The sequence below is a fragment of the Equus asinus genome, chromosome 29, assembly GCF_041296235.1.
Source record: "Equus asinus isolate D_3611 breed Donkey chromosome 29, EquAss-T2T_v2, whole genome shotgun sequence".
Classification (NCBI taxonomy): Eukaryota; Metazoa; Chordata; class Mammalia; order Perissodactyla; family Equidae; genus Equus; species Equus asinus.
In genome coordinates this window covers 27,702,211-27,721,910 of record NC_091818.1, presented here as the reverse complement: position 1 = coordinate 27,721,910, position 19,700 = coordinate 27,702,211, and the positions used below count along the sequence as shown (strand labels likewise).

General features: G+C 38.0%; 1 protein-coding gene across 16 annotated transcripts in view; it reads right to left on the bottom strand.

The window, feature by feature from the left end:
* Positions 1-145: 145 nt before the first annotated feature.
* The window catches only part of NEBL (nebulette), a 334,151-nt gene continuing 314,596 nt past the window's right edge, over positions 146-19,700 (bottom strand). For all 16 annotated transcript variants that reach the window (XM_044761952.2, XM_014860156.3, XM_070501303.1 and 13 more), the window contains 2 exons: positions 7,206-7,312; positions 146-5,504 (listed from right to left, as the gene is read on the bottom strand). In XM_044761952.2, the coding sequence (XP_044617887.1) occupies positions 5,328-5,504; positions 7,206-7,312 (284 nt within the window). In that variant the 3' untranslated portion in view covers positions 146-5,327. The remainder of the gene's footprint in view (positions 5,505-7,205; positions 7,313-19,700) is intronic.

Sequence of the window (19,700 nt, the reverse complement as noted above, 5' to 3'; positions counted from 1 at the left end):
ACATCGACTCACCAATGTAAGTACATGGAAGCCAGGATACACCTTTGATGCGATTTGATGTAAGTTGTCATGATCAAACTAATACCCTAGGTTTTATCAATGACCCATGCTCCAAGAAACCAGGTGAGAACCAAGAAGAGAACCATTTTGTTATATCCTGCATTTATTTAAGCAAACCGAATGTGTAGAGATAGGACCTTAAAGCGTTATAATGTTTTACAAATACAGAAAGAAGACACAGAATAATAATACCCTGAAGAGAGGGCATCTGAGAACGCAGTTCTATCATAGGAGAACACTTGCAATGACCACATTGAAGCCATGGCCGACACATCCATCTGTCATTCTTGTCCTGACATCGTTCAAGTAGTTTTAATAGATAAATCAGTGATTTGCTTTTAAACGAATAATAATATTAATGATTATGGTAGCCTTGAAGGGTTTGTGAGTGACTATACTATACATACATGATGCTAGGCTTAACGTGTTATTTCAATGCCACTGTACAGTATGCAGGGGGAAATAATGTCTTATTACACAATTACTGTGACATCCACTAACGTGTGAACTAGTTTGCATAGGTTAGTCCTTTGGGCAGCACGATGTTGCTCTAGTCCACCAAGGCTTAAAGATTCACAGTGTAGAGGAAAAAAACATGAATTAAAGCATTTCTACTAAAATATATTTTAATAGCTGGTGTTAACAATTTGCATAACAAAAGCCAAATTATATTAATAACATTGTATCATTCTGTAAGCCCTTTCATTTTAAAAACACTATGTGTTTCCTTGAAAACTGTATGCTCTCAAAGTGAGTACAATCTTGCAAATTAATCAGCAACCACAATTCTACAAATTTTGAAGCAAATAGAAGCCAAACTGCACAATGATTCAATTTTGCATTTTTATCACAGGTCAAAGACCAACAGTTCTATACGTGCCTGTAACCTCCCTGGTGCTGCTTCTAAATGCTCAGTCATTCATTGCATGGATACTGAAGAATGGGACTATGAGACAGTTTTCTCTTTTCCTTTGAAGTAAATCATTCTTAATGGCAACTGGATTACAAAGAAGTATATACTATGCAAACTGGATACCATATATCAAACACAAAAAGCATAATGGAATTCCCAAGAAGTAATTCCCATGAAGTAATATGGACAATTGGGGAGGAAATTTACCCTGGGGATCCTTCTAGGTTTGTGGATTACAGTAGTTGAAGCATCATGGAACCATGGCCACAGAAGCATCATACAATGTCTTGATTTTTTGATCATCAACAATTAACAGTTAATTGCCTAGAAAGGACCTTAACGGGCATGGAACACTTCAGAAAGAGACTTTCATTTTAGCATTCTTAGTTTACATAGCTCCTTACTTAACGAAGCTTTCTCACCTCCATGTCAAGTAACCCCAAACAACCACACTCTAGCCACTTTTAGATTATCAGAAGCAAATAGCTCAGGTATCGTGAATTTATGAAGTGAATTTCATCTTGTGTAATGAATTCAGCCTCATAACATAATTCTTCTATCTCCCAATAGGCATTTTAAATCTCAAACCTAAAGTTAATGTTTATGCATCTCAACTATATATAAATCCACAAAGAACCTTTCAGAAATAGATGGAAAAAGTCAGTATTTTCTAAAGTTCTAACCCTTATAAGGGAAAATACAAACAGCTATCACCTTTCATATCTGTCAGGAGCATCTCGCTTCCCCATCATAAAAATACCAATCACGTATAATAAAATATTACTATAGAATAGGCAGAGGCTTGCTTGCTTGGTTTTCCTTCCAAGACAATAATGGATTAACAAGGGTAATCAAAAAGGCACCTATTTTTTAATATATCTATAATTTTGGTATAAACTATAACCACTTTATATAGGGATGTGTTATTAAAGGATCATACACATTTTCTTTATCTTTTCCTTAAAAATATTCCACTGGAGATGTACGAACCTGAAAAAGACATGGGCCTCTTGAACTTCCACTATCTGTTTTAGAAAAGTCTGCTAGCCAACTCCCAGAGTGTTGTCAAACTCAACTCGGAGAGGATAAGGAAAGAAAGACTGTGGTGAAACTGGCAGAACTGCATCTTCATCATCTTCAAGCAAGGAACCTAGCGGCCAAAGAGAGGCTGGTCTAATCTCATGCATATTCATAGAAGGTGCTCATGGAAATTGTGCTTGCAAATTCCTGTGCAGTCTCTGGAGGTGGGGGAGGCCTGAGAAGGTGCAGGGTCTGCATGGAGATCTGACAACCAGATAAATATTTCAACCTGGGCTACACCTCAGATGAGTAAACAGGAACAAGACAGGAAGAATTCGTTTTGCCGCAGGTTAGAAATAGAAAGCTTCCCCAGAGAACAAGAATTAGTAAAAACGTTTCCTACAAAAACTGACAACAAAAGCAATCTATTCTGTTGCTATGCTTTTCTCAAGAGAGATGTGATCCACATCCGGTTTTGTTTTTGGAAACTTTTAAAAGCGTATCAAACTGCTCTTTGTGCTTTCATCAGTCTTGAGAACACATCGAATTTAGGAAGTCAGGCGCATGCTCTCTGTGCTTGGGTATCTACACCGTCTTCTTGAACTGGATTTTTAAAACACTTGTTTTTAAACCCGTCTTCAGCTGTTAGCATCACACAGGAGATGCCTGTTACCAAACTGAAGGTGGGGAGGGGGCGTGGGGAAAGGGGAAACGTTCGAGAATGCAGGTTTGAAAAATGATGCTGTAAAAATAGCACTTTGGTATCTTACATATCTGTTTCCTATATTTCTGCTGAGATGCTTAATATCCTGACAAGCTTTAGCAACAATGAAAACACTATCAAGTTACAGCATCGGGAGCATATGACATCTTGTTCTCCCTTCCGTCTTTATCGTAAAATAACTGCCCTCTAGTTAAATGCTGTTCAGATCTTAATTCCTAAAGGCTGGAAGCAAAAACATCTTGCTATGCAAACATTCAGTGAAGCTTAACAGTTTAGGAGATTTATTTCCCAAATAAGTAGTGACTCTTACACTGAATGAATCTGATTTTGAAATCAGTGGATGAAAAAAACAACAAAACATCAAGGTGCTACTTTACTATAACTTTCCCGATTATAATCATTTCAAGACAATTTCCTTTGAGTTTTCTATAAATGTGCTATTTATCAAAAATTGTACCTGTCCTACATTTTGTCTGCAAATTGAATCAACAACTACTCTTTTTTATAAACACAAAAAGTGGTCTAACTGGGTGAAACATAAATATTTACTTAATGATATAATAAAACTGAGCAAGCTTATTGCCCTCAGTTTTAACACAAAAATTTTTGCAAGAATATTGCAAGTTCAGTTTGTCGTTGTATGTTTGTGTACAAGACACCAAAACAGATATGGGGTTGAATAAATTTAATTATGACTGATCATTTCAATGATAGAAAATCAGTCAAGCTGGTTATGGGTTATCTGTGAAACCCCCTCAAAAAAATCTCTAGTCATTTGCCTGAATTTTATGTCAGTGTCATGTAGATGCAGCTTGAGTGTAATAAAGCTTATTTCTCTTTTAGCTAGGTAAGATGAAACTACAGATTTTCAAAAGCCTGTGCTAACTTTTCAAAGGTGTCAGTGAATTAACATTTGCCTTTGGACTAAGAAACATTTCAATCAAAGATATTTTACAGGATATTTTGTTAATTTCTTTGACTATATCATGTCAGACAGATATCCCCAAGACCCATACATTTTATGACATTTTTGTAACTTTGATTTCTCGGTTTTGTCACAACTATAGAGTCAGACCCTACATGAATGCTACCCTGTTGCAGGTCCCAATAAATGGCACAATCAGAAAAACTCAGAGTTGCTGTTGGATACTAATCTCTCAGCTCATCTTGACTATGGACTCCAGATGCAACTTCATGACCCGCCAGCAAGGGCGCAGTCATGGCTGTGAATCCAGCAAGAGCCTGCAAGGTCACTCATTGGAAAATCAAAATGTGACAACAATCTTTTTTAGTGAACAACCCATTGGGCCTGTCCCTAAAATCTCTGATGGCATTCCTATCTCACCCCCTGAATGTGATTTAGAAAATGAAACCCAGAAAGTGGGAAGGGAGTCTTTTCATGAACCAGTTTCAGTGGCTAGATTTCCATTCCAGAATCTGAATACCATTTTCCAAAAGAAGAAACCAGATCATCTCTCCCTTTGTGGAGCTGGTAACTTCTTGTCTGCTGTTTTTTTCCAGCACAATTCAAATTCCATGCTGTCACTGGCTCCCGTGAAGTTTTCCTTACATTTAAATCAACAGCGGCTTTAAGTTAATGAAAGCTGTTCGATAAACATCTAAATCACTTATTGACTAGAGTATACATCTATTTCCTAAGGTGTAAATCCTTCAAAACTAGAGTGCAATGCAGCAGAAGAATCTCAAGCAACTTTTCAAAATATGTTTTTCTGATGAGCTGGCAACTAGAGGAAGGGCTTTAGATATCAGCCACACTTTTTGCTTTAATAAGAGGAATGGGCAGTGCAGCTGCCTACATTACAGAAGCTTGAACCTACATGACATGCAACAGGGTAAAGGTTATTGGGAAATACTATAGATGACCTTAAGATTTGCCCTTTGCAGAGTAGCTGTGAAGTTATTTGGTCCTGACATTCTATGGAGCCAAGCACATACTCAGGTCCACAGAATGTAAATGGAGAGTAGGATACGCCTCGGTACAAATAAGCAATAAATAGACCCAAGTTGGCCGAGAGAACGAGGAAATTTCTTTGTTCGGTAGAAGTTTCTAGGTCCCTAAGGCCACCAGTCAATATAAATTTTAACCACACTGTCATTCTGCCACTGCTTACATTTCTTGTATTAGGCAATTTTCACTCGAATTGGAAATTGCCTGATGATTCAGAAGCTAAACGTTTTTGAATTATTGGCTGTGTTACTGAATTAAGAGAACGGGCTTCTGGTGATTCCAAAGTGACAGCTAAGAGTTTCATATACTTGTTACATTTAAGGGACAATCAACATCTCTATTAAAGTCTACAAAAATACATTTCCCAGAAGGATTCAGTAGCCAATCAAAGGAAACCATTCACACAATTAGCAGCACCAGGTCTCCAGACCTAATTATTTTGTTTACAGGAATTACTGAAAATGCTGCTGTTTTCAGCCCAGAAGTCATTCCTTCTTCCTGGTACCTGTGTGTCTAATTGTCAAAGGAAGGATAGATTATTGTAAAATAACTGCCAAGTTGTCTTAAAAGTATCTTCTATCTTTTAAAAAGATTACGTTTAGTATACATTAGAAGAAAGCTCGAAGGGCAAGGAGAAATAATTAATTAACAAACTCAATGTAATTCGCTGGGAGCATCCCGGTTTTCCCAGTTCTCTGAACGGTGCCGTACATCCAGCCATCGTCGATGGGCTGCACGTTGACGATGTAGTCGCCGTCCCGGAAGGAGACCTCATCTTCATCCTGGGCACTGTAATCGTACATGGCTCGGTAGGTCCTCTGAGAAAGGAAAGAAGGGGTCACACGGTGAATACGGAAAATAGTCACAGCCACAAACGCCAATCAACAAACCAACCCACACCTAAAGTAACTGCTAGGAATGTTTCCAAGATCTGCAAACCAGAGCCTGGTGTCCTAATTGTGTTCATCTCAAGGTTACTAGTCTAGCAAAAAGCACAATATTTGGGGGCCAGATTGGGGACAGAGAAAGCCACTAAATACAATGGCCAGCCTGTCAAAAAGTAAGCTTAAAGCAGTTAAGTCAACTCTCCCCAGCCTCAGATAACCCCAGAGAAGTTAAGTTATACAGATTCTCCGCTACTCCACGTTCTTCAGAGAACAAGACGTGCCACAGTAGCAGATAGGTCCAAGTCACTGCCAGTGGTCCCCTGGCAGAGGCAATGAACTTTCCTTAAACAGGTACTAAGAATTTTTGTTTCCTCTTAAAAATATATAAAACAAATAAAAGAAAAAATCCAGAGGAAACTGATTTTATAGGTTTTTGTATCACAGTGGTAGAAATTCAGCATATCAATGTTCTGAATATTGAGGTACATACAACTAAATCTTCGTTATAATGAGTAAATTTCTCGGTTCCTGACTTCAAACTATAGTGCAAAGCTATGGTAATCAAAACAGTATGGTATTGGCATAAAAACAGACACATAAATTAATGGAACAGAATAGAGGGACCAGAAATAAACCCACACATATACAGTCAATTAATTTATGACAAGGGACACAAGAATATAATATACAATTGGGAAAGGACAGTTTCTTCAATAAATGGTATTGGGAAAACTGGACAGCCACATGCAAAAGAATGAAAGTGGACCCCTATATCACATCATATACAAAAATTAACTCAAAATGGATTAATGACTTGAACATAAGACCTGAAATCATAAGCCTCCTAGAAGAAAACATAGGCGGTTAACTCCTTGACACTGATCTTGGTGATGATTTTTTGCATTTGACAACAAAAGCAAAAATAAACAAGGGAACTAAAGCGAAATGAAAAAGGTCTGCACAGCAAAGGAAATCAACTAAATGAAAAGGCAACCTACTGAATGGGAGAAAACATCTGCAAACCATATACTTGATAAGGAGTTAATACCAAAATATAAACTGTTTTATTAGAATGGTTTAAAATGGCCAGCTGTTTCTAAGTGCTCAGTCAAAGGCCAAGGGGCTGTGTCAGGAACCTGGGGAAACCACTTCAGCATGAGATGTCACTTGACTAGAGGACTTGGAACCCTGCTTCAAAACTTTACATTTAACCAAGGAATCAGTACTCCAAGATTTACAACAGGAGGATTCAAAGACATATGCTGGCCGTGTCATTTAGGTTTTAGTGGCCATTTCGATTAATGTCAAGATTAACTAGTTAATATGACCAAATATTTGTGCTTTTCAGACCTGAATGAGATCATAATTGGCTAATACTAATCATGAAGTAATAATTAGGATATCATCCTGGTAGATTCTTTGTATGTTTTATCGTTTACAAGTTTTCACATCACACCTTCCCTTTTCAACAGTTTACCTCTATACATCTTTTGCTTCCTTTGAAAGGGCTGTACAAAGAGCAGGACATCATCATTTATCCTTTATAGGAAAATGTAGATTATTCACTTCAACCCTATTCCACGTGTATTTATACCCTGGAGATGAAACGGAATGCTCCAAATTGACACTTACTAGATTTGGTGAGTGCTGCATTGACCTCATGGATGACAGGCTGGTCGGGTGCATGTACCCATAGCCTTGCGAATGGCTTTGCTGGTAGGCGCCAGGAAGAACAGGGGCTGCGCATTAAACACACACACACACACAAAGATTCCTTAAAATGAGTCTCAAAATACCCCTCCCAAGCCTTCAAGTGACTTCATGCTCTGCTAGAACCTTCTGAAACAAAACGCCATTTTTAGTGTCATGTGAAATTTGGGTAGTGATGTTATAAGCCATCTCTAGATTAGTATAAATTTCAGTAATTAAGGATATATTTACAGAATCAGTTTAACATGCAGATAAAATACATTAGAAATATTTGTACTACTCTATTGCAGATGCTATGTTAAAACAACACGAACACAAAATGAAAATATTTCATAGTGCCATAACAAAATCACGTTTTCACTTGGTCATGTCATCCTCTTAGGCATTTTCTAAAATACAAATAAGAATCTAGAAGAATGTAATTGGATCATCAAACCAACAACAGAGTATAAATGTTTTCACTGGATCCTTCTCATACAAAGGGATGCTCTCAATATTGTGAGACATACAGCTGAATGTTGCCTTTACAAAGATGGTATACACAGCATACGCGTAGCAACGTATGTTTGTTTAGCAGTTAATAAGAAGTCTATATCCTTAAAAGAAACCTTTACTTAGAATGTTTGAATTCTCCATTTTATTTTGGCTGTATGTCAAGACTCAACAAGTCAGCTGAAGATGTTACAAAAGCCTAAGAAACCAAGCCACTTAAAGAATTCATAAACATTATCCTTCTACATCAAAAAAAAAAAGTATCAAAATAGCATTCACTCACTTTGGGCTATTCTCACCATTGATTATGACACTCAAAAGACATAGTCCCTGTTTTGAAGAACATTGAATTCTAGAGAAATCAACACAGAAGCTAGAGAAAAACCCCACAAAGTCAGCAGATGTGTCTGAGCGTGTGTTTCTCTAAAGTATGTTTACGTATTTGTAACCAAAAGCATGAACTATAAATGAGGGTATTTTAGTAGTGTGCCCTTCATTATGTTTTGAATAATTATATGATACATTAGTTAAAACTTGTATGATATATGTGCTATAAAAATCCATAATAGGTTGACATTTTTGTTCAATCAGGTTGAGTATATAAAGTAATTATCATGGGTTGATTTATTCAGGACAGTTTTTATAATAAAAGAATAAAGCAGACGTAATTCTTGGGTATTATGAATAATTAATATTTTATAAGTGGCACATTTACTCTAATGATACATGAGAACATCAAACTTTAAAGAAGGTTAATCTTCAGAAAATTACAAATCATTACTGCATTCTCCAGATCATAATGATATTAGGTTGAATAGAGATTTTTTGAATAGTTCTTGAATTAATTCATATTACAATGTTGGTACAAGTTGTGTTTATTTAAGGTCTAGATGTTGCATCGAAGAAAAATTGCCAAGATCCTTACTTGGATTGAAGTATATCATAAAGTTATTAAAACATTAAACATCAAATACTTCAGAAAATAGCACTTTTTAACATCATCGATTCAATTTAAATATTTAACATCAAGAGACATCAAGAATATTGTCAAAATTTACTCATGAAGAAAAAATAATGAAATCCCCATAAATATCTAGGCCCACTTAATTAGCTGAGTATAAGAACCTTTTCCATATGTTGGAAGCCAAAGTATTGACCATTCATTTATTCACTCCCTTGACCCTCAGCAAATATTTATTAAGTGAGTTCATGTGTGCACGGGGCTTACTACATTGCCTGTCACTTAGTGAGGCCTCCTAAATATGAATAATTACCACTGTCCACTATGTTCAAGGCATGCCAGGCATAAGAGGAGTGACAAAAACAACTGCCCTCTTAAAGCAGTGATGGCCCTGGACATCTACCCTTTGCCCAGCTGAAAAAAATGGCTCTGGATACTTAGGGCCTTTCTAGTTAAATATATTAGTGAATGACTCTGCAGGGAGGAAGAACTATTCCTCTCTTCTAGGCCCTTCTGGCTGGTCTGGAATTAAATTGACAAGACAAGGAGAAAATCAAACAAAGCTTAAAAATATGTATACACGGGAGAAACCCAGAAAATCTGAGTAACTCACCAAAACAGTGGAAGACACTACCTTAAATGCCCTCTTCAGCTAAGGACAAAGGAGGATGTTGGGGGCAGTGGTTTGGGACTTCAAAGGGGAGGAACACAATTTACATGGAGATGGAAACGCAAATGTTTGATAAACAAATGTTGACCATGCCTTGCAAAGACGATGAGAGATGGAGGCGGCTTTGACTGAAAGGCCCTTGTTAGGTTCCACCCTGTCTATCACACCTAGTTTACATTATACTATATCGTCTTAGGGTATTAGCTCCTTCCTGGAGCAGGCCTTCTATCTCAAATTCTTTCAGGCAGTTATGGGGAAACTGAAAGTTTCTTTCAGAGACTTTTGTTCCTAAAAGAATCAAGCCAAAGAGACACATTTTGGGGTGGCAAATTCTGACCCCCCCCCCAACTCCAACTGCAAACCCCAGACTGGCTCTTCTGAACTGGTTTATATCTATTTAAATAAGTCATTTCTTCATTAATTATTATTTTAATCTATCTGTAAATACAAAAGATTGAATAAATAGCCCTATAAACTTACTTAAAACAAAAATTTAAACCTTTGACCCTTTGTTATACTATTTAATTCTGACCATTAAATTTTGATGTACAGGTTAAGCACAACCATTTTAAAATATTTTCAGAAAAAACTAACAGGAAACATCAACAATGAAACAACATTTTTAAATACGCTATCTCATAAGCTGTAATGTTTATGCTCACACAGTTCGTCCATCATAATTCCAGGTTAGTACCCATCAGTCCTGACAATTCAAGAATGTTGTTTAATAGTGTTCTCTAATTTTGACTTTTAAAAATCAAGTATATTCATGCCTACTCAAATGCTCAAATCTGACCTTCAAAGGGAACATGTAGCTACTGTAAAATATAGCAGGAAAAGAAAATAACGTATTTGTCCTAAATATGTGTGGGTTTGGGAGAGCAGGGGACAGAGTTTAGAATGAGAAACCTCGGAGTAAATATAATCTATCTAGTCCTTATGATTTCTCTCCATGGATCCACTTCCCTCTCTGGCTGCATCACTTAATGCAAGTTCCTTTGGGGTTATCAAACCTTGTTATCTCTCTTATACCTGCTGCAATAAAAAGAGGTTTTAGGAAGCTCCTATTAAGGCTACAGAAAACATAACCAAGAGCCCAGAGGAATCAACTCACTAAAAGCAAGTGCCAATTTAAAAAGAGGTAGAGACATTGCATTTTTATTGTTTAGCTACACAAATGCATTCTATGAAATACAGATAAAACAAGCAAGAGGAAATTTAAAGCAACGGCTTTGGAAATTGTGTTTATTAAGAATTTGTTTGAAAGATTGTTATTCCACATGAATATGAGATTCCTTCCATGAAAATATGGAATTCAAAGGGTTTTGCAAAAGCAAGACGCAAGGCTAACTTTGCGGAATTCAAAGGGTTTTGCAAAAGCAAGACGCAAGGCTAACTTTGCAACAAACAAGGACTTCTTATGAAAGAGTAAAACAAGCAGTTCCCTCTCTATTGAACTAGTGGTCAGATACCACCAACACTGGCACAGATGGATGATGATAAAAGTACGATGGTCTCCCAACCCAAGAGTCTTGAGTTTGGGAGTATTTTTTTTTTCTTTTCTCTTGGTGAGTAAGATTGGCCCTGAGCTAACATCTGTGCCAATCTTCCTCTATTTTGTATGTGGGACACTGCCACAGCACAGCTTGATGAGCAGTGCATATGTCCGTGTCCAGGATCGAAACCTGCAAACCCCAGGCCACTGAAGCAGAGCATACGAACTTAACCACTACACCACCAGGCTGGTCCAAGTTTGAGGGTTTTTTGTTTCAAAACATAAAAGTCACAAAACAAAAGCTTTCGTCATCCTAAGACAACATCAAAACACAAAAGTGTGACTCAACTTTCATTTCACATTGCTTAGATTTATTGAGCAGAGATCTGGAAACTGACTCAAGCTCTCAGGGGTTCAAGATCTATTTGGAATGTCCTACAGGATTTATAAAGCCAAAATATCCATCTACGGCACAACAAATTTCTTCCACAAACAGCCAAGACTAATATTTTCTATTTAATGTGTATTCTTATGAGGGAAGGAGATAAAACTAAGAGGAAGAAGTAAGCAGACGTGAAGCTCATAAAACATAATATGAAAATGGTGGAATAAAAATTTTTAGGAGGCTTCACAAATCTGAAACTGGAAAAATGAGGAAATACACGCAAACCTGCACAGATTAGAGTCAATGAACCAAAAAAAATACACCCACCATGAAAGAAGAAGTCCAGTTTGCAGGATGTACCCAGAGTAGGTGAAAGAAGAGGAGTGTTATGTATGTGGGCAGGAGAAAGAGGACAGAGACAGAGCAAGAACCATCTACCTGCAGTGGGCTTCCACCTGGCTGCATATTAAACTCATCTGTGATCTTTTAAACCCTACTCTGTCCAGGATCCCCAGACGAATTAAATCAGAATCTCTGGAGTGGGAGTGGGAGGGACTGGACTGGTGGTTTATTTTTTAAATTCTCCAAGTGACTCAAATGGACAGTCATGGTGAAGAACCACTGAGTTCCCATAGGCTCGCTTCTCCCCAACCCGACACAAATTTAGAGGCACATGTGACCCTATTTAATGCTATTCCCCAATTCCTCTCTCCTCCTGCAGCGGACTGAATGTTTGTGTGCCCTCAAAATTCATATGTTGAAATCCTAGCCCACAGTGTGATGGTATTTGGAGGTGGGGCCTTTACGAAGTCATTAAGTCATGAGGGTGAAGCCCTCATGAATGGGATTAGTGCCTTTAAAGAGAAGATGCCAGACAGCTAGCTAGCTCTCTTTCCATCATGTGGGGACATAAAGAGAAGATGGCAGTCTGCAAAGGGGAAGAGGTCACCAGACTCAACCATGCTGGCATCCTGAGCTCGTACTTCTGGCCTCCAGAACTGTGAGAAATGAATGTCTGTTGTTTACAAGCCACCCATCCAGTCTATATTATTTTGTTATAGCAGTCAGAACAGCACCCCCCACCCATGACTTGTTTCTAATATTTGTGGAGGCAAATGTTTAAATCTGTGATTCAAGAAACAACCGGGGAAGAAACCTGAGTCAAGAGGAAGCTCGCTGGAAAACAATTGAGAGGCTAACACTCTGGTAAGGCAAGTACCACAAGGTACCACCAAAGGGGCTCAGACTAATGCAAGCCCATCCCACTTCCTGGGGGCTGATCAGAGCAGGACCTGGTGACCGTCTGAGAGGAAAGGGGGACTGTGCAGCCAAAAACACATTTGCAAGCTAAAAATTTCTCTCTCAGGCTAATACTAGGGTCCTAACAGTTTCCTCCTTCTAGACTCCCATATCATCTTTGTTTTAATTTTCTAGTCTTAGATAAATCATATTACTATAAGGTACTGCAAACCTCTTTTAAGAAAATACAATGCACCTGAAAATATTTAAGCACCTAGGTATGTACCCCTGTGAAACTTAATGGGGAAAAGAGGTAACAGGATTCTGCTTCTCAAGGAAAACAAAATGTGAATACAATAAAATTTGAGTAATATAAATGAAATGCTTATAACTAGGGGACCAACTCAGTTTGCTCATGAATTTCCCAGTTTTAAGGCAAGTTTTTTTTTGGTGAGGAAGATTGGCCTTGAGCTAACATCTGTTGCCAATCTTCCTCTTTTTTTTTCCCTTCCCAAAGCCCCAGTACATAGTTGTATATTCTAGTTGTCGGTCATTCTAGTTCTTCTATGTGGGATGCCACCTCAGCATGGCTTGATGAGCAGTGTGTAGGACTGCATCCAGGATCCGAACCTGCGAACCCTGGGCTGCCAGAGCAGAGTGTGAACTTAACCACTTGGCCACAGGGTCGGCCCCTGGACTTTCCCACTTTTAGGCCTGAAAGTTCTGCTTCCCGGGAACCCCTCAGTCTCAGGTAAATTGCAATGGTTGGTCCCTTCACTTACAACGTGCCAGGCTCTGTGCTGTAGCATGCGACACGCATTGGCTGGTGTAATCATCACCATTTTACAGATGGTAAATGCCCATTTTACAGATGGGGAATCTGAAGGTTAGTGTGATTAACTAACATGGGCAAAAATATCAGAGCTGTGTGGGAGCTACTATTTAAATGCCAACGATCTGACTCTAGAACCCAAACTCAGGCCTATACCACACCAAAATGACACGGAAGAAATGACAAGAGCGTCTAAGATTAATTTACAAGTAAGCATTGTGAATTCAGAAACGTGAAGGAGCACTACGGTCTAGAGAGCAGAGAAGCTTCCAGGAGTAGTGAGGACTTGATCTGAAGTCGGCAGAGTGGGCAGTCTGCCATTCATTCCTGCCTCCAGTGGTGCAGACAGGAGTGAGAGGAAGGGAAGGCGACAGAAACAGGTTGAATGCTTGGGGAGACCTGCGAGCCAGGTGTGTAATGCTCCCAGAGGTGACTCTGGTTGTCACTGACTTTTGTGTAGCAAAGCTCAGGGTATAAACGCCGCAAGAAGTTCATGTGAATGTGGTTGATGAGGTGTGCGAGAACATCTCTGGAAGTAATTACAGTAAGAATAACTCATTCCCTTTCGGAAAAGCAAGCTCAGATCACATAGTAGCATCACTTCTGAAACAATGGCTTTTAGATTTCTTTTAAGGGTCATTTCAGCATTTGATAAGTCTCCAGAGCATATGTGCGCGTGTGTACATGTGTGCGTGTGTGCGTGTGTAATCTTGGTTTCTTCTTCTCATTGCCAATAGTATCCTATTTTACCCAGGGGAATTGTCTTTCAGTCCCCTTATCCTGTATGAATAATTTCAAGTCTATGTTCAAATCACATCTCCTAATATAACTTCATCCGCTTTCCCACTGAGCAGTGAAGACTCCCACCGTGATGCCACCTAACAATTTTCAAAATCACTCTGTAGAACACTGCCAGAAAAATGGTACTCCCCCAAGTCAGCATTAGCATAGTGACAAGCTCTACTCCCACAGACATGCTAAGAATTTAGTGGAAAATACAATTATTTAACTATTTTCTTCTCTAAACTTAAATAGACTTGTAATGTTGCTTTAATCAAGTATAAGTTGAATATTTAAAGATTCCTAATTATCTGTTAACTGCAAAAGGCAACATAAATAGATTCTGTACTTTTTAGAACTATGCATACATACATTACATTTGACCATTTCATTTCTATCATCAGCTTGGTTGTCTCAAGTAAGAGCCTCTAAAATACTGTTTGGGGACTCTATAATTCCTAAATATTGAAAAAAAAACACAAAATGAGTTATATTTTAAATTATCTGTCAGTTAAACTTAATTACTCGAAAGCTCAAAAAAGCCATACATTTTGATTTCAAAGCCAACTGGTTTTTCTCTAGAAAAAGTAAATCTGTGAATGTTTTCTGACAGAACTGAGCTAAGACATAATATGGGTTGAACAGAACTAGAAAGCTTTAGATTTAAGAACATCTGCTATTTTGTTCCAGAAGAATCTAGCCAATTTACTCCCACATTTAGATTTGAATTTCAACTTGCGTATTTTTCTCTTAGATTTGTTTCCATTTTTTAGCCGTCTAAGCCAGGATAAACTCCCCAACTTGTAACTGTAACCCTAACCACAAATATAAGCAGGATTGTGTCTGATGGAAAAGGAAATAATTTCTGCCCCAAATTACAGAGTCTTTAATAACATTCTCATGACACAAAATCCATACAGCATGCATCTGTGTCTACGCGTACATGATATGACCCAAAACAAAACAAAATAATAGTGGAACGTACAGTATGGATATATATAGAGTTTCCTAAGAAGAACTACATAATTTGGGGAAGTTATTTAAAACTAGACTATGTATTTGGTGTATTCTTGCACTAAATAATTCAAATACTGACTCTAAGGGAGTCAACCCACAAGGTGTTCCCAAATACAGTTTACATGAGACACCCTTAGGGACAAGCCACATAAATATCAGATCTAGACACATCTCAGTATTGGTTACACTTCTGAATGAGCAGGTATATTTTTTCCAACCAATAGACATATGTGAAATGAACTCAATGTGTCCCTGACATGATTTGAAGATAAAGAAATGTGGAGGAAGGAACGTAAAGGATTGTCTGGATCTCCCAGAGCCCAAGCTCTAAGTTCAAGGTGAACGGCTGGGGCTGGAAAAATAGGCACATATGAAGAGCCAAAGTCAGGGAGGAAGGTGAGCAACAGGTTAATGTGATCAAAGACGCACAAGTATAAGGACATTTAGACAAGATCTAAGAAACTGCTTGACACACAGGCTAGTAAACAACAAGCCCAGGACACATGGGTCAGGATGTGATGTGCGATAAAGATCAAGAACTGGAATGTCTGAGAAAATGTGCATGGGCAGATCAGGAATATTGTGGGGGGAAGATTAGGCAATAAGGAGTAGGGAATCTGACCCCTAGAGAAGCAGGACACAACCAGGAGCCTAGGCATCAGGAGATGATGAACAAACAAAATGCAGAAACTCAATACATCACTCAGCTGTATCAGCCCGCGGAAACTGTAAAGTCAGGATCTAGTCCCCATGACCTGGGGCTTGGGGCAGGATGGGGGGCCACCTGGATGAAATAGGAAGTTAGGGGAGAACAAGGAAATTCGTGTTTTCAAAGATAACATTATGGCTTTACTATTTGATATATAAGACAGATACGTAAATATGTATATATACGCAGTCCATTATCTAACTTTGACATCAATTTTGATCCATAAAAAACAAAAATTACTATTTCCATTCTCATTGCTAATGCTCAACAATACAAAAAACAAGAATACCTATTTTCTCCTTTACATGTACTCCATGTTACAATTTATGAAGCTCGTCCAAAGTTTTCTTCTTTGACACATATGCTATAGCCACATTTATCTCCTTCCTGAAGATCAAACCTTCTCTTTTCCCCAATCAAGTCAGCTTCACAGGAAATATATTTTTAATGTTTTATTATTTGCTACTTAAGTGTCAGATGGTTCTCCTTCATACACATATGGAACCCTTTGATTTAATTTTGGCAAATCAATGAAAGACACATGTGCATCTTGGAACAAGTGCTATTCATTAGTATTTCATCCTTTCCCCAACTTCACACTCAGAAAAGGAAACTTACAATGTTTCTTTCATTCCAAGTGTATTGATGCTAGGAATATGAGTTTCTCTAAGGACTCCAAATTCATTCAGTATCTTGAACCTTTATCTTGGGGGAGCAAGAGAACTAACCAAAAGACTCTAACAACTTACAGTGTCTTTTTTTATAGGCTAGATGTACTAGCTAGATGGCTAAATATAATCATGTAATATTCTATTAATTGGATTTCACATCCTAAAAGAATCATTCATCTACCCATAGATTAGTTTCATCACAGAGATTTAGTATTTCAATCATCAACTCTAAATTTTCCTAAACTTAAATGAAAATACTAAAACATCACTTTTTTGACAGAAAATAGCAAACTTCTCAAACTCAGATCAGAATAATACTCAAATACACAGGAAAACAACACAACGGAGATTCTCTTGTTGAATATATTTTCTTTACAGAAATCAGGCTAGCAAGGATTTGGATATTTTCATGGGGCTGTGATTGCCAATTAATAATCAGAAAACGGAAGTAGTGGCTAAAATAGAAATACTGGCAAGTTTAATTTAAATGAAGACAAAGAGTTCAAAATCACGAGTGTATTTCCTAGTAGGTTGTTCTGGTTATCTACTTTTAAAACTATGTTTATCACCAAAAACGAGTAACACTGAACTTGGGGCAAAATGCCATCTAGAAATCATAAAACAGAAATCCTCAATGGGAAAAGAGCATCAACAGAGAAAGTAATGTGGGCAAAGGACTGCGACTTTATGGATTCTATTCATATTCAAAGAGATTAGGAAACACTGCTGGTTGGATACATTCCATCACTTTCAAAATATATTAATCTTATTATTGTGCCTGCATTTAATATACCTGTTCTCAGTTGAATGGTAAAATTAATTTTTAATGGTGGCTATTGTCCTTAGGAAATTAATGCATATCCTAGGGTCTTTGCTGAGTTGAGGAGTGATGATCTGTTCTTGCATTTTTCTCTCCTCTCTTTCACCATTTACTGCCTGAGCACCCCCAGTGCTACGCTAGGTACTGGAAGGAAAGCTAAATGACACATTCCTTCTCTGTCTCCACAGAGTTCATGATCTAATAATAAACAACAATACACTGAGAGAGAAGCCATAAAAGATGTGAATTTCAGAACTCTGATGAGCACATCTACTTCACTGAGTCCCTATGAGGACAGATGTCATAAGTAAACAAAACACTGAGAAGTATTTATATGAGAACAGAAGTGTTAATGTAGGAATAATTTACTGATTTCTTGGTTATAAAATGTTATTAGCTGACTCAGACTTTGTAATAAACATAGGTTACAATGTTACATTCCAGTGAAACATCTTATATTACTGCTTGTTAAAAAGATCATGATAAGGATTATCATTGTACCATGACTCTCAAGTCAACTTTGCTTGGTAGACACTAATAAAGACTAATGCCAAGTTTTAGTGATTTCACACATGCAGCAAAGCTGTTTCTTTATATTTCAGATCAAATTTAATTTCAATATATTTGTATAGTCAACAATGTTTACTGAGCGTCTACTACAATAGAGGTACTGTTCTAGGTGCTAGTTATAGAATAGAGAAGAAAGCAGGTAGAAAGATTCTGTTCTAATAGAGTTTATATCCTGGGGGAGAAACAGACCCTATACAAACAAACTAATTAATACATAATAAAATGTCAGGTAGTAAAAACAGTTATGAATATATACCCAGAAGAAGGATTGTTGGGTCATATTGTAGTTCTATTTTTAACTTTTTGAGGAACCTCCATACTGTTTTCCAAAGGGGCTGCATCATTCCACATTCCCCACCAACAGTGAATAAAGGTTCCGATTTCTCCACATCCTTGCCAACACTTATTTTTTTGTTTTTGTTTTTGCTTTTGCTTTGAAAATAGTCATTCTAACAGAGGTGAGGTGATATCTCATTGTGGTTTTTGTTCATTTGTTTGTTTTTGGTGAGGAAGACTGGCCCTGAGCTAACAGCTGTTGCCAATCTTCCTCTTTTTGCTTGAGGAAGATTGTCCCTGAGCTAACATCCATGTCAGTCTTCCTCTGCTTTGTATGTGGGACGCCACCACAGCATGGCTTGATGAATGGTATTTGGGTCTACACCTGGGATCTGAACCCACAAACCCCAGGCCGCCGAAGCAGAGTGCATGAACTTAACTACTACACCACCGGGCTTGTCCCTCATTGTGGTTTTGATCTGTATTTCCTTGATCTTGAAGGGATATCCATGGCCCCTTGTTCACTGTGGCACTATTAGCAATAGCCAAGATATGAATACAATCCAAATGCCCATCGACAGGTGAACGGATAAAGAAAACATGTTATATACACACAATGGAATATTATTCAGCCTTAAAAAAGAAGGAAATCCTATTATTTGTGACAACATGAATGGACCTAGAGGACTTTATGCGAAGTGAAATCAGCTAGTCACAGAAGGACAAATACTACATGATTCCACTTATACAAAGTCTAAAATAGCCAAACTCATAAAGCAGAGAATAGAATGGCTGCTGGGGGAGAGGGAAATGGGGAGTCATTGCTCAACGGGTACGAAGTTTCAGTTATACAAGATGAATGAGTTCTAGAGATCTGCTGTACAATATAGTACCTGTAGTTAACAATACTGTTTCGTGCATTTTAAAATACACTAAGAGGATAATTCTCACGTTAAGTGTTTTCACCACACACACAAAGAAATGAAACAGATTGACACAGACACACACACAAAAACACAAGGAAATTAAAAATTAAAATTGCAAAAGCTCAAGGTGGGAGAACACCTGGCGTGCTAAAACAGCCAGGAGATCTGTGTGGCTGGAGCAAGGAGGGTGGTGGAAGATGAAATCAGAGATGTGATCAAGGGCCAGACGATGCAACGCTTTGTAGACGGTAGACCTTGGTTTTTAGTCTAAGTGTGATGGGAAGCCACTGGAGTTTGGGCAAGGATGTAATGAGATCAGGTGCAGGTTTTTAAAGGCTCACTGGCAGATGGGTGGGGGCCAGACTGAAAGGGGCAAGAATGGAATTACAAAGACCAGGGAGCCTATTTCTGCAATCTCAAGGAGATACAAAGGTGATTCGCTCAGGGTGCAGTAGAAGTCATGAAATGTGGCCGGATTTGGGACAGACATATTTTGAAGATAGAGCCAACAGGCACACAGATGCATGTGATGAGAAGTGTGAGAGGAAGAGTGGTGATAAGGACAACGTCACGG